We start from the raw sequence: 16596 nt of genomic DNA, 5'->3' as shown, positions 1-16596 counted from the left end.
CGCACTCGCTCACTTCATTCTTCTGTCTTTCCACGACCGGCAAGCTGTCGTTGGCGCACCCTTCGCCATGTTGACTGCATCTACAGCGCTTTAAGTCTTACACTTGAGGCATGTTCTCATCTCTCCTCACATTACTCGCGATGAGCCGTCCACCTGGGTTCGATGCGCGTGTTGTGCGTTCCATGCAAAAACAGGAAGCACGTAGGTGAATATTTACGCACAATAAAAGGCAGAAGTGCAGAGTAAGTATGCAAATAAGAATCGCGGGGCCTAGTTAAGGAGCCAAGGTGAACAAATAGCTAAACAGAAGACGTCCGCCCGATTTGATGAAGTACCATTCTTTTGAATCAAGTCCTAATTTTAAACATTTATTTTCCTACAGCATACCAACGAAGCTACTCCTTTCTTTCGGTATCTTAACCTCGCGCCATTCTCTTTTTATTCCCAAGTAAGATCACTGCATTGATTTATGACTTCTACTTTCATTTTCGTTGAATAGGAAATGATTATCCACAATAATTGACTTGAGAATCTATTCTTGCTTATCTAAACTTTTATTGCTTGTGTCTTATGATATAGAAACTCTGTCTAAATTTGTTTCTTGAATGATTGCGTATATTGTGGGTTTTGTAACTATGTGTAGACGCGTTTGCACTTGAGTTTTTTTGGTTACTCCTAAATAAAATTGGGGCAGATGTGGAAGTGTTGCGTTTTGACAAAATACCGCAGTAGCGGATTTGCCACCTTTTTTGTTATCACCATCAGTCTATACAATGAAAAAAAAGTTTTTTTGGGGGGGGGGGCGTCATACGAAGCAGTCACTGAGTAGCTGCCTACGCATCATTTTTGTTTTCATTTTTTCCACTTGGACCAACACTCTACGAGGCAAACTAATGCATTTGTGTAGATTACGTTTCGGGAGCATTACGGGCTTACCAGATACGTTGACACATTGGTTGGGAAACAGTTTTCAGTGGTCGTCGATAACGTTGGCACTAACGTTTCTGCAGGGGCTTTAGTTAAATCGCAACGAAGAGGTGGTTAGTGTATGAATATGCAGATTTAAAAAGTACCGGCTATTCAATTACAACGAGTCTCTGAAGCACGTCATAATTGCTTGCTAAATATTCTTAGTGTTTAGTATATATAGCGTACATTATTTCAATAAAAACTTAGATGGCGGATACAAGAATCATGTGGGAAAGTTTGCTTGATATATATTTTTCCGAAGCAGTCTTGAGTACATTTGCGGCTCTGTGGTAGACGGAGGGACTGATGTGCAGATTGTGCGAAAGTTTCGAGTATACGTATTGTGTGGCACATGCAATGGACAAGAAAACAGACTATATGGTTTGAGTGCGTCGTCTCTACCGTGCTGTTTGTTATCCGAAAATACTAATTCACCAACTTGACCCGCCGTCGGGAACGACTTTGTTCAATCCCCTCTAACAAGCAACCCCCGACATTCTGTACTACCATCACATTATGCGTAATATCAGACAGCGATGAGAAGCCAAGACGTGATAATGCGTGACTCCACGTCAAAGTATACCCCTTTTCTCGCGATCATGCTGAAAGTGTACACTATCGATTTCTTTTCAGACGTAGCTGCTTCACAACACCTTGAGCCCTGCTCACCCTAGCGACTCTGTGTACAGGGCATTCTCAACAGCTCTGAAACCAGCCGGGTGGCTTCGCTCAGCCGCTGCACCCCACTGAGCGCCCTACATATCAAATTGCACGTCCACAGGTTGTGTCGATTGATTAAAAACTTCATTGGTCTAGACACAATGTCGTTTCGCCTGTTGTCTTCATCACTATAGCATAGAAATACAAATGGGCATGGTGTGTTTCAATGGAAACGTGGCCGCAGATAGAAGCTGTGATGTTTGCGGCCGTGACCACAGTGAAAGTGAGGTACTCGTTCCAAGAAACTAAAAAAATAATGATGACAGAACGTCAAAACTCAGTCGTTAGGTCACGGAGTTCTTTTGTGCTATTACTCCTTGTTTAGCTTTTACCCCTCGTGGTGACGAGGGAAGAGATGAAGCGATGACACCGTGTGGTCGATCTCGGTTGTTCAGATTTTAAGAAATTTTCTGGAAACTGAACTATGAGGCAATAGACTAAATTATTGAAGTCAATCGTTAGTTACTTGAAAACGTGACGCAGAAATTTTTGAAAATATATCTCGTCGAGTAATTGACAAGAGGCTCTGCCCACTGTCGTTCTATCATTCTTTCGCGCAATATTGCATCTGTTGTGAACACTCCTATTATTATTTAACATGCAAGTGTTTTGCGAAACAGTTTAGGACAATGGCATGTATAGAATGGTTAAGGCCTGCTTAGCACACACTATGGTGGGGTTAAACAACTTGTTGAAAATAAAACTTTACTTATTCATTTTGTTTGCATCCCCGTAGATTTTTTTGTAATGGGCAACGTAATTTTTCGCCCACAACCAAAGACACCAAAAGCGCAAGTTTAACAAGAAGAGCTATTTGACATTTTTCGCATGAAATGGTGGTGATGATGAAACTTATTATTAGAATGTTGCGGTTTCTTATGCGAATGCAAACACCTCAAAGCACTTATACAAGGTGCTTTCACTAAGACATGTGGACATTATTAGTAGGGCACCAGAGATAATACGGAAACTTCTAACTAAACTGGCTGATGTGCTGGGCATGTATATTTGCTAAAACAATTGCAACGATTGGTCCCGCAAGAAGAAATTGTTTTTTCTTATTTTTGTGTCTTCAATTATAGCAGATAGTCTTTACACGAATATTCTGATGAGACTGGCAATGTACTGATCACCTGAGGTTGTTGCATAACGAACAAAGGTGAATTTTCATGAATCTGGCAGTAAGAACCATTCAATCAAGCTTTTTCAGCGCAAAAGAGGTTGAAATGAAGCGCAATGAACATATGAGAATAAAAGTGTGCTAAAGGCCATTTTCTCGAATTGAAAATTTAGGCAAAACGGGACCTGCGGTGGGAGATTTATTACTTTCTGCCGCCCTGCTTTCTTGCTTAAGCTGTCATCAACAAGCACCAGACTTCCGCTGACTCATTAGAAGAACCTATGGCAGCTTCAATTCACGAAAACTCTGTTTTGAGCATTGGAATACAAGAGTCACCAAAGAGGACATTGGAATCGCTTTGAAGGATTGAAAATGAATATTCAAATGTGGTTGCACATTAAGACACCATTTCCAGTGGACACGCTTTGAAGTCTCATCCTCCACTATTAGCTACCCTCGACATTCGCCATAAATTGGTCAGCAAAATGAGAGTCTTTCTCAAAAATATGATCATCTTTCTGCTGGTTTATGTATTAAAGAATATAAGGACATGTGTCGTCGCACTTGTCCTGAATACACATGTTTTTCGTCTGAAACAAGTTTGCTTGTATGTTGCGCAATACTTCAGAGAAACCCTCAAAATATTCCTGTATCTGGTTTTATTCACACGTGCTTGCTTCAAAAATTCGCTTGATGGTGAAATACTTTCAGAGTTACCTCCTTATAGAAAAACTATACGAGAACACCTGACGAAAGAAGCTCGAACTTGTTGGCAAAAGAACGCTAATTCAAAGTCTATCTTACCTTCAAGTGGACCACAGGGGCAAGAGTTCGAGTACACAGCAGTGTGAGCGATGGGTGAACAAGGGTCACCAAGTTTGCCGAGTGGTTTGCATCGTTTACGTTGGCGACCATAGTCAAGGCAACAAAAGCCTTCGATGCAGATTGACTGCGTGGAGCATGGGTAGTTCTTGCGCCTCAGCTATAGTGACGGCGAAAGATAAACAAAGCAGCAATATAGTAAAACTGCGTCATCTACAAGAGCATTTCTTGGTGTCAATACAATCATTGTAATAAGAATAATTATCAAGCAGACAAGTTTTGGTGTACCAAATAAAAGAATTCATTATTTGATTTACAGTTTTGCAGCTCCGGGAACCATATCATGGCGATAAAACAAATAATGAAAGTGAAGTAGAAAAATTAGGCTAGACAGTACATATTTATCATAAAATGAACGAAGCTCTGTTGCTGATAATAGGCTTCATCACTACGACATTGGGAATTCACTCCTTTAAACTACAATCAGCGCTGCCGTGACAGCCGCATTAGACGATGGCTTTAGTAGCCCTTTTCTAAAGGGCTCGTAGTCAATGGACCCGAACAGTAAATGAATAGACATGCGGAATGAAAATTTTTAAGCTGGATCGCGCTCCTGGAAACCCACGGTGGTCTTTTCGCCAACAGTGCGTAATAAAGAAAGTTTAAAGGACAAGTGTGGACAACACATATAAGTAAGTATTATTGACGCCGAATACGCGTAAAACACTATACACAACGTTATAACTGCACAAGGCACCTGCGTACCCATATTTTCCACATTATATGGCCAAACACAAAGATGCGTATAGTTACAATGACGCTTTGCATTATGGCAGAACATGCTAATGGGTATCTAATTAGGGGGGAACCTCCTTATGATGTGGTTTGTGCGTCTCCGTTGTTGTAGTGCGTAACCTGTGCCACATATACGACCATCCACATGTTCTGAAACGAAGCATGGCGTAGGTATTATGCTATCGGTGTTTACAAAGCGCTGACATCAGAAATGTGGTATATACTCTCGTTTACTCCTTGCTTTATTCACTGGATTGGGGTACTTGTATGTGATGAACATATGATAAAAAAGCGAGGTTGCGGTACTTGAAGTGTTAACTAAATGACTGGACGGACAGACAGAAAAGCAGATGAACAGCCGGACAGACATACACGGACGGTTGAATGGGCGCACTGACGCATGGGTGCATGCGCAGGCGGATGCACGGCTAGATACATGATTGGACGCATGAACGGGCGTGCGTACGAATGGACTGACGCACGGATGCACGGACAAATGGAAGCACGGACGGACGCACGAACGAACACACGAACGGGCACACGTATGGACGGTGGACGCATAGATGAAAGTGCGAAGGATTGATAGATAATTCACTCTGCTCATCATCGTTCATTTCGTGGTTGTGTTGTGATTTTTTGCTGCTCAATTTTATTAAGATAGATAAGTTCATTTACAGAAAGGCAGAGAGGTCGGCCTCAATTTTATTAAGATTTCAATTGTATAACGCTGCGGTCATTGAGGACTACAATCCACGGTCAAGGTGACAAGTTTGTTCAAAAGCACCGGAGCATGCGGGTAACTTGATAAGGAGGATCAGACGTTTCTAGGTGAGGGAGAGATGAAACCTATGATAACTAGGAATACGGCCAGTATATTAGAACATTTACTGATAATTTTTTTCGGATACGAAATATACAGATGTAGGTATTGACGGAGCAAACGAAAGGACTTGAGCATGACTTACAAACGTGATGAATTCAAGGAGAAATCATTACTAGGCTGCAACACTAACATGCGAGGCAGCTCGGCGTCCTACCAGAAAAGATTACAAGCCACTTTCTTATGGATAAAGAGATGTAAACAAAATGGTATATCTGCGTGACTGGCCTACAATAATATTTTTTTATCGCACGAGTCAAACGTTGCTCATCATTTCTCTTTCTCTGTGTGAGAACCCATCTGTCAAGAAGTGAAACATTTTTCTTGCCACACGTCACAACAATCGTCACGTGTTGATTTCCTGGCAGCACTAAAGCTATTCAAGGTGAACCCACAAGCGATATCAATAGAAGATAAATTTTGTCGGAGGAAGCGGCTGATCATGCACGAATCTGCGATCGGGATATCATTATTCTTTTTGAAAATAGAGCAAACAATTGTGCATCTCAACAATACACTTTCGAAGGCTACTTTTCGAAGACTGCACGGCGGTACACTCGAGGTTGCCGGGTTTTTAGAGGACTATATCACTGCCCTCCCTAACATCTGTAGCTTAAATATTCTCCACTTGAAGTGTTCGCAAGACCCTTGAAGAATATGACCATGTGAAGAATGAGGAATGTGTGTACTTGCTCCGTGTGCTTTAAATGTGCTACTTGAGTCCAACCAAGCTTTTCACTTTTTTGTCTAACAAGATTTTAGCCACGGCTGAATTTTTTCATGCAGATTGGCTTTTCCTGATTTGCTTGCTGGGTATGTTTGTGCACTAGCTATAATATTGGAAACTATTTGAGAAGAAAGTGTGGGTGCTGGCTTGCTAAGTAACTTGGGACAGTATGACTCTTCTTGTCCACAGAGGCAAAAAGAAGCAATTTTATTGTTAGAACAGATAATGAGAGCTTGATGAAAGTCATGTTTGCTTGGCTTTCCAGAGCTTCTGCTTTGATATTGTTACACGAGATCGGCAACGAAAGAGCATCGTGGACGATGAAGACGACGAAAGCAACTGTGCTCGCGTTATGGTTGCTGCTGTTTCTCCATGTTGGCTGCAGCTGCCTGTGAGTCTGCCTGTATATTGTGTAAATATATTTATTTCATTCATTCTCCCACCCCCGTGACATTTGGTGGAGGTGCGGGGTACAACACGATATAACGCAGCTCCGCAGGGGCTGACACTTAGATTTTTCCACCAAGGCAAACCAGGAACCCGTCCCACCGAGGCGACAACAAGAACAAATGTTGTCCTTCCACAAATAAGAGATCCTGGCACATTCTGTGTGCACGGATGATGTCGACATTGAAGAATGACTGCCGTTGTGCGAACGTACAAGAAAGAATTACCGCTGGGATGAAACTTTTATGTTAGCCAATCTTCTGTTCTACTTGAAAGGAACAGCAAATATTTGGTTCGATAAACACGAAGTTGAAATTGGAAGCTGGAATGCGTGCGAAGAAAAGGTGCGCGCCCTTCCCGGCTAGTCTGTGGGTAGAAAGGCAGCGGCTGAGAAGGAGTTGGCATCTTGTGCGCAAACGTCATCAGAGTCCTACGTGGCTTACATACAGGACGTGCTTGCCCTTTGCCGAAAAGCAGATAATAGCATGGAAGAAACCGAAAAAGTAGCGCACATAATGAAAGGAATTGCAGATGATGCAATCAACTTTCTCATATGCAAGGACTGCGATACGGTCGATGCCATCATCAAGGATTGCCAGCGTTTTGAGGCTGCAAAAAGTCGACGTATCATCCATAATTTCACTCGACTACTAAACACAGCAACAACCTGGTCGGGCGAAGACGGGCCTGCACTACAGAAAACGTTAACTGCAGAGCACGTGACCAAGATCATCAGACGTGAACTTGAAGCTCTGTCTCCTGCGTCAACGTGCTCCCATGCCTGTGACTCTAGCCCTCAAATGGTGCCATTGGTACATTCCATTGTGTGACAAGAACTTTCCGATGCTGCACTGGCCTCCGAGTGCACTACAGCTCCCTCTCAACCGATCAACTGTCGTCGATCCCCTGTTTCGTATGCCCAAAGCCAAAACCTTCCAGCGCGCCCTCGCAATCGAGCCGACTGGAGGACTGCTGACGATCGCCCGATTTGTTTCAACTGTCACCTTGTCGGACACGTGGCCTGCCATTGTAACACTCGGTGGTATTGGCATCAGGCACCCTATGGGTACACCCATCGCGTAGAGAGAGATCATGAACGCTTTCAAAGTTACCGGGGTCACCTCAGGCCACCAGTGAAGACGTTCCTTCTGTGCCGCCATATCGTCGTCGCTCTCCATCTCCACAAGCTGACCCGTTTCGTTCACAGCTCTTCCGTCGTCCGCCATCTCGCTCGCCCCAATTTAACCAATCAACGTCGCCGACTGACCACCTGCCGTGAGAAAACTAGATGTCGTCTACTTCAAGGTCAATAAGGTTGCGTCGAGTCAGCCGCATGGTCAAAGGATTTGGCAGGCGACTGGTGGATGAAGCAATATATTGTAACCTCAGCATTCAGGGCAAAAAGCTGGCGGCTGGCCGTGGTAGTTAGTAAGAACATAAGGAAAGCATTGGGAAACACCTTCGGTGCCATATATCCGGAAAAAACAGTGGTGTTAGGTGCGAGCCCGCCATGTATGAGTGTGCCCCAGGCTGGATTTTCAGGCATTTCCCATCCAGCTGGCAGCGACCAGGCTTCCCAATATTATGCCCTTGTCCTTCATTGACAGGGTTGCGCGAGAATTGAATCGCTGGAGGGGTGAAAACAACTAGGGGTACGCTCCTTCAGTCCTTGATTTATAAGACTTGCTCTGTGAGAAAACAATGACGGCTCAAAGACGCAGAACATTAGCTAAGTCTTAGCATTTGTGGGGCACATAGCACCGACGAGACGATGTTCTTAGTGGGACACTTCTGCGCGTGCTTGTTGTATATAAAAAGAAGATTAGGATGAATACATGTGGACTCGATTAAAGAAGGTAACGTTCAGGCATGAGATGCATCATTCTTCTTTGCTTTCAATACAAATAGGCTCTGATCTTCGGGTTAATGGGTGCCACATGGCTGGAAGGGCTGGCACCACACAATCAGCCCACGTACAAGCCTTACCGTTCGCATCAAAGCCCCCCTCCCCCACGTTGACGAATTCACATCCTGCTTCATATAGTTGGCAGGCCCCCTCGATTGCTGCCGATGATGGTAATTAGAATAGTTCCCAGCTTCCTTGTGATGTCTAGTCGATGTTTTGGGCTATAGGGTTGGTCTTGCCATTATTACAGCGGCTTTTGAGAATACCTTGCTTTTCCATATACCTACAATGGTGTCGACGGGCTTTAATGGCTTTTGTAGTAGCCCGAATAACTGCAACACTCGAACTTTTCCAGCCAGCTGATAGCAAAGAAGCCCAGATGAACTGGACTGCTGGTCTGGTGAACCGTCCTTACTTTTACTAATCGTATTTTTCTCATCAGGGTCGTCCTCACGATCGAAAAAGAAGTTTAGTGTGAACACGAATGATCACATTCACTTCATCATTTGCTGCGGCCACTTAGGTGGCCGTGCTTTGCTGCTGTATTAATTTTATTATTATTCCTTGGGTAAAGTTTTTGAAGCATGCTTGATCACCACTAGCGCATACCGACGTGATACTGTGCTGCGTGATGGCGTTGCTCCTGGAGAGCGCGAGAGAGCGATGCAGTTGTCGGGGAACTGTATGGAACAAAACAGAAAACTAAAAAATCTGGCAAACAGCTGCATGAGGAGTGGCTGCGGTGACTACAAGATGCACTGGTTTTGCTCGTGGAATGACTTGCTTGCCAGCTCGTACGCCTACCAGTTGTAAATGAATAATCTGTGCTTTAGGTCCATCTCAAAGCATGCGGCTACACCACCGGCAAAGTGCTCCACCAATCTCCTTTTCGTGATCCCCAGGAATAAAGGACAAGCTGGCCAACCTACCAGTGCTGTCGGGCGCAGTTAGCCCAATGTTAGCTCTTAGCGCGGTGACCAGTCGGCTTCGCAGCACATGCATTTTAATCACAGTAACATCAATACGATGTAACCAAAATCTTTATCACGGTATCATCACTGCGATAAAAACATTTGTCGACTCGATCCGAACGTCAACGAAACACCTAAATCAAAAAGACGCATGAACCTTTCTTACTTCAAACTTAGTCACTCCACGATGATTGTAAAAGAGGACACAGCAGTGTTGCAGCATCTTGGTCACCGTGAATAAAATAAAGTATGTGCATGCAGCTGCCGAAGTCACGACGCAGTACGCAAAAACGTGTGCTGTGGTAGTCCGCGCAAGACGTCGTCTGCTCCACCTCCCATAACTTAGATAGCCCTAGCTATTACTAGAGCACCCACTAGGTGACTGTGCTGATTTCGCATAACATCCATCATTGACTAAGGCAAGCCAATGTTGACATAAACTTCATAGTCACATTCACATCTTCTGTATCATCTGAAAAGAAACAAAAGCTACCTTCACCAGCACCTTGTGCAAACAAATTTCGTCCTTTATGAAAAGTTATTTCTCTGCATAAATACAAAAATTATGCATATGATCGCCTATGAAAGCGCTTTTTATAACGCCATTGCGAGGGCCTTCCCTGAGTGTGATTATAGGAATTCAACTAGTGCATCAATATATCTAAGTAAAACAGAGACCACCCTAGGAATATTATTAAATATTAAAGAATACAAAGTATAGTGTGGGCCACCAATCGACACTCTTGGTAATGAAAAGAAGTATGTATTTTCAGAAAAAAGAGTTCATTCAATAACGATTGTTCTGCAGTGTCCTCACTTCACCTCCTATGTTGTGTATTGTTTTACTGATATGCATTTGTAAGTCGCGAGAAATATTATATAACACAAAGTTTGTATACCATATAAATTAGAAAAAGTCTACAGTTGTGCGTTCTCCGCACATCGATTTATCATACAGATTGAAAAAAATAAAGACTTGCCCTTTGAATAGGAATCAATCCACCATAAAATGCTTTGGCCAGCCATTTCTGAAAACAGGATGGTTTGAAAATCAAGAAAACAAAATACAGAAAGGCACAAGCGACGTATTATTTGTGTTTCAAGAAGTATTTATAATTTCGCGTTTTTATTTGAGCTGTTAATTCTGTTGTTTTATCAGCAAGACCTCAACTGAGGCTCTTCGAAATTAACTTTGTGTTTCTTCAGGATAATTCGGTGAGTGCATCTGATTTCCGAGTGACCCTGTAAACACATATTGTGTGAAAACCCTATTACGCTATGTACAAAGACTGTCGGTAATAAAACGAGGAGGACAATCACCTACAGTGAGAGCAAGGTACTTCACCTTTCATCACGGTAGCTGGATTCATTACTTGAAGGAATGTCTAGAATTGTGGAATCACTCAACAACAATAATGTGTCAGAAATGTTCCTCTTAGTTGCAAGAAAATATGAAAGCAGATTTCATGTATGCAATTGGCAAGTTGCAATGTAATTCAAAAACCTACGCCTTATATCCACAAAGTGAATGATGTTAGAGGAGCTTGTTCAGAGATCATTGGGTAATGCATTTATAATTCATAAACATCTTCTACCACCGTATAAAGACTACCAGGTTCTTCTATATTCATTACATACACAAGGTCTATTGCTTACAAATCAATGTGATATATACATTTCCGTGAACTATGTAATGTTTTATACATATGAGATGTTCTTTTGCAAAGTACCGAACTTGTGCTCCTAGGAGAGCTTGCGAACCCACTTCTCTTTAAAGAATATTAGTTTATGATTAAGCAGCTATAGGCTTCATATACACAAGATACGTTATTTCACTAAAACAAAGTTGAGTGTGGAGATTCGTTTCTGTTAACAAATTATAAACTTATGATCAGTAAAGTGTGTTGCCAACGAATCACCGTGATTTCTAGTACATTGTCAGCCTGTAAACCAACATCGAGGTCTGTAACTTCATGGGCAGGATCATTTCAGTGGCGAAAAATTCACATCATATTTCTCTTTTGACAGAAGGTGGCTACAGTCGATCTTGATTTTAAGGTATTTGTATAGTGGTGACTGTTGGATATCTTTGAGCCAGGTGAGATAAAGTCTGTAGGAAGGCTCGGTAACGAGCTGGCGCATTATGTGTACACCAAATGTTGCGGCATTAGGCACGTTCTATGGCTGGAACTGCATTGTTTTGAATATGGGCGTGTGAAACATCCTGCTCCTTATTACAGTACTGGCCGCTGCCAAGAGTCAAACGCCTCACGCAAATTACAAGCAGACGTGGAGCTAAGAGGCACTCTTCAAGGGGCTAAGAGCACACAGCAGAGGAAGCTTGGGAGAATATCGGTAATCAACAGTATCACTCATGGTAGGAGCGTTTCTCGCCACCAGGGTGACTTTATATGCAAAGCCACTAGCAACTCTGCACTAACTGTGGGGTGCTGGCGGGGTCCATAGCTTGGCAGCTGGAAGGAACTCTTGTTGTAGAAACGCGATGATTTTGGATGCGGGATTCCTCTAATGCTTGCAGTTATGGTCATTTTCTCGAACCGCAAGCAGCCGCATACTTTGCAGCTGTGGCCGCACATGTGGCTGAGCACACTGCGCCTAAAGCGTGCGTCGGCATAGCCTAAGTCAGGTAGCAACCGCTTTGGCGCTTGGGCACGGCATCCCACACCCACAGTTTTCAGGTTTCTCTTGCCGTGGCTTCTGTTTTGCTTCTGTTTCTCGACCTCTTACCACACGATCTGCTTGATGGCGCCCCCTCTTCGCTTCTGCTTCGGTGGCCTGCAGGTCCGGGTTCACTTCACGGCGAGTCTCTTTGCTTTGGCCTCCTGACTTGTAAGCGCTGCGTGTTGGGGGGTGGGTGGAGCTCGAGGTGCTGTGCGTTTCGAGCCCGCCACGCTGTTGCCTTGACATTTGAGGTGTTCAAGCGGCTGAGTGGTGACGAAGATGTTAAGGATGAAGCTCCTCAAGGGGAGGGGGGGGGGGGGGGGTTGGTCGCATGTCGCGTCGCAGATACGCGCTTGTACTACTGTTCTCTAAATGGCACTGCGCACTTGCTTCACTAGGGTTCATCAATGCGCTCGTGCTTAGAGGGTGGAGGCACTCTTTGAAAGGGTAGGTGGCACCTTCCGATCGGCAGCCGTCATTCGGCTTTTACCGTCTCGCAGTGGTTGGTTGAGTGAGACACGTGCGCGACGTTTTCCGAGGGACAAAATACCTCGCTGTTGCGTGCCACAGCGCAGAAACCACCCGCGAAATAGCTACAGCGTGTTCAGATTCTCGAAAGATCTGAAAAGGCGACTCCTGTGGCTTGTAAAGAGCAAGCGCAAGTGGCAACCTATGAACCGTTCGTGCGTGTGCAGCGTAATATATGCCAATTCAGCATTTCGAGAGTTATATCTTAAAGCGCTGTCACACGGGCACATTCAATCGCAATAATGCTCGTTGTGACTGACTCGCTTACATCAGCTGCAAAACGGCGCCAATATCTGTTGAGAAAACTGATTTCGATCGGAATTAATTGCGATTACCAGTGCACCGGGTGCAATACACGTTCATTTGCATGCTGTGCACAAGCGTATATACCTCGTTGAGTTTGGATTGCACAAAATGCGTTGCTCTCAATCGCTCTTGTCCACAAGCGCAAGATGCACGAGTATGTTCACCTTCGTTGTGCGTTTGTTGCTGCCGGCGTCTTCAACTATTTTTTTAAGGGCAAAGGTTTTCAACACGTGAGTCCCTTGTCACGTGTTGTCGTAGTCATAATATGTGGTATATACCACCGAGCAACCCTGTGATTTTGCAGCCAACGCTTCGGCACTCCGCACAGCATGCGTGCAAGGCGGGAAAGGGGCTAGTTCCGCCCGCCATCACTAAGATCTTGTACAATTGTGTGTGCTTCTGCGTGATACTGAAATTGGGACATTTTTTGCTCCCACCATCCGTTTCGACGGTTGAGTGTGCTGTATTTATGTGCAGCCGTAGCATGAAATAGAAGGGTGACGAGCCTAAAAGCGCGAAACTACTTAATTTTTATTCCTTGCCAAACGTTATTCACAGTCATGTAGCGGGCCGTACACTGCAGGTTGCGGCAGAGTGTCATGGCGAGTGATTCAGCCATCTTCGCCACGCTGTTTTAACAAGGCTGCGAGGAGAGTGCTTGAGATTCATTCACCTGCGAATGGAAACTCAGTTGAGTTTTGATTCCGACAATTACACGAAAATAAAGAAATCACTATAACAGAGCAAATGCAGTCAGTTTCATTGCTTTCGCAGAGATATCTGCGAAAAGCACACAACAGTGGTGTAGTCAGCGTTGGACTAATCGTATAATTACATGCACGTTTCGCTGCGAGCATAAATAAAAAACACACGCTTTTTTTTCTCGCTAAAGTGACCTGGCTCAGTACACTTGCGTCAAAACACAGGTGACCTTAATTTTAGAGAATAATTTATAGCTCCTGATACTTTAAGTTTGATTGATCAAAGCTGTGTGATTGATCAAAGCACTTTACCACAACCTAATATGCCCCATGCATTATTGTTTCGTCATGCAAGTTTTCAAGCGTTGTTTAGCTCGCCGCTACAACTATATTCGTAAAAGATCGCACTAGTATCTAAGTTATTGGTAAACTCGACTTTAGCGCTTACAGATACAATATACCTTAAGATTATCTTACCTTCGCAACCACAGCGACGCATTCACTACGACTTTTCAGCGAACGGTTGTGGACAAACCCACAAGTCAAACATCAGACGACTTTTTGGCTTTGAGTCACATAACTCGTCGTATATGCACTAAGCAGTTCCTTGTGTCTCAAAGTTCCACCTTAGAAACGAGTCTGCTGTCCAATGCAGCGTCGTCGCTCACCAGAATGAGTGGGTCTACGCACACTGCAGAGACCCACTTTGTTCATGTATCGCTCTTTAGCATCCGCATCCAATTTCTCGGCAAAAACACGCAAGAGAGCCAAGCACACATTGCTCGAGGATGCAGCATCTTAAGAAATGGTAAATCTCGTACCTTCTAAATCAAAATAAAATAAAACATCAGCAATTTGCCCGCAGTAACTTTGGCGCACCCGTTGGAACCGCTGGACTCAACTGCCGGAATGCCACCGGCTGCCGATATGGCGGCCTTCAAAATGATGGCCAAGTGGTTGCCAGCACAGCTGGAGCACTTTCCGCTGCCACCCCCGCCAAGCTGACGTCACGTGAATACAACCTATGGCCAGTTGCATTGCATTGCATGTCAATTGAAACAGTGTCACGGTGCAGGAAGAAGAAGTTGTCACAGAGAAAAGCCTTTGCTTCGAGCTCTGTGAGTTTTCTCATTCTTCTGCCTAGGCTTTTCAATAATCGAAACACCTCAGAGGGGCGTTCCCCCTTAGAATGGGGGATCAAAACCCCATCCAGCAACCGGGACCGGGCCGACCACATCATAGTGCGTCTGACACAAGTTGTCACCCCGGCCCAAGCGTGGTCCACGTTGAGAATTCTGATGACTCCCCTGTTGAAGATATGGCTTCGGACAGCGACTACGTGGTCGTACCAAGCTGACGTCTGAAGAGGAAAATCAGCCGGACATCGCCGACTGGCTGGCAAGCACAGACAAAGGCGAGTAGCATGCGGTCGTACACCATATTGTATGAGCCGACATCAAAGACAGACATCTTGAACTCTCTAAATAGGCAGAGCCTGTCAGAGTACTTTGAGCCCATCGCTCCAGGGAAAGTCGTAGAAATACGCATAAATACTCAAAAGAACATACTGTCCGTGGAGGTCACTACGAAGGCTTTATTGGACACGCTGAAAGCGATTCTTCGAATAGGAAACATTCCAGTTTGCGCATTCTCCGTGTATGGCGAAGAAACAACAACAGGAGTTATATACGATGCGGTGAGGAGATAACAGACTCGAGTCTCGAGAAACTGCTGTCATCGTCGGCTCCCGTGCTTGGTTTCCACCGCTTTGGACGCACGCGATGTGTTAAAGTAGTGTTTCAGTCGAAGACGTTACCGAAACATGTAAAAGTTGGGTACGTGAGGCACTCGGTGCATCCTTACGTACCAAAACCTCTGCAATGTCATAAATGCAGGAAATTTGGGCACGTTAATGCGGTTTGCAAGGGTGCAGTAACATGCAAGTATTGCGGTGGCCTTCATGATAGTGATAACTGCAATGCTGTGGCCAAATGCCCAAACTGCTCAGGCACCCACGACGCAACATCAAAGGAATGTTCCAAAATGAGGAATGAAATTAGTATCCTGAAGAAGATGATTCGAGACTACTCCACTCACAGAGAAGCTGCAAGGGCTGTACGGCGCCGTAAACATCGTTCGCGACACCGACGCAAACGAAGCAGCAGTGCTCATAGCTTATCGAATTTGACACACAAAACCATGGCCTCAACACCTACTCGCCTACTTTTGTCGGCCAGAAAGGAGGATACAGATGCTCAAATGCCAATACAGTCCACGCAAATACAATGTAACTAGTCATGGCTCTCCCCACGTCGGAGACTCAGTGGCCTTGACTACCATCAAGAGGTACGATAGTGCCATCATCACATAGTGCCCCTACCCCCAATGAAGAAAACAAGAAGATGGACAACGCAGATGTCAAGGCTATGCTTAAAAATTTGATGGGTTCGATGCGTAAGATTCTCAGCAGCCTAAACAATCCCGCTGCTAAAGCGGCTGTGCAGCTAGTTCAGGTTTTGGAGCCTCTTCTACTGGTTCTTCAGTAAGTGAACATGACACTGATGTTCGAAGAACGCATGCGCCAGTCGCTTCTTATGCAATGGAATGCTCGTGGCCTACGCTGCCGTCTGTCAGACTTCAGACAATGGGTTTTTAAATATCAATTTCCTGTTATAGTTATATGTGAACCGAATATGGTTTCAACTTTTCGTATATCTGGATATATTCAGATTTGGTGCCACAGTGATCAACGTTCGAGCAGAGTTTTCGTTTATATACGCCGTGATTTGACGTTCTTGAGACATGAAGTCGCGTCGCATACCATCAATGATTACGTGAGCCTGACTATAACATATAAAACGCGGACATTCTCAGTAATAGGAGGATACATACACCCAAGCGCACAGATGGACTGCTTCTACCTGGGGACCATTCTCCAAGCAGCACAAAGGTCACATATTGTGATCGGCGATTTTAATGCACATCTTCCTCTCTGGGGTAGCACTACAACGAATTATCGCGG

General features: G+C 44.5%; 1 protein-coding gene across 4 annotated transcripts in view; it reads right to left on the bottom strand.

The window, feature by feature from the left end:
• LOC119167425 (uncharacterized) overlaps positions 1-16596 on the bottom strand; it is a 179152-nt gene that overhangs the window by 16046 nt on the left and 146510 nt on the right. For all 4 annotated transcript variants that reach the window (XM_075866351.1, XM_075866353.1, XM_075866350.1 and 1 more), the window contains 2 exons: positions 10338-10385; positions 3614-3791 (listed from right to left, as the gene is read on the bottom strand). In XM_075866351.1, coding sequence (XP_075722466.1) covers positions 3614-3791; positions 10338-10385 — 226 coding nt within the window. The remainder of the gene's footprint in view (positions 1-3613; positions 3792-10337; positions 10386-16596) is intronic.

The sequence above is a fragment of the Rhipicephalus microplus genome, chromosome 6, assembly GCF_043290135.1.
Source record: "Rhipicephalus microplus isolate Deutch F79 chromosome 6, USDA_Rmic, whole genome shotgun sequence".
Taxonomy (NCBI): Eukaryota; Metazoa; Arthropoda; class Arachnida; order Ixodida; family Ixodidae; genus Rhipicephalus; species Rhipicephalus microplus.
Note: the sequence above shows the minus strand (reverse complement) of the source record. Positions and strands in the feature narration are given on the sequence as shown.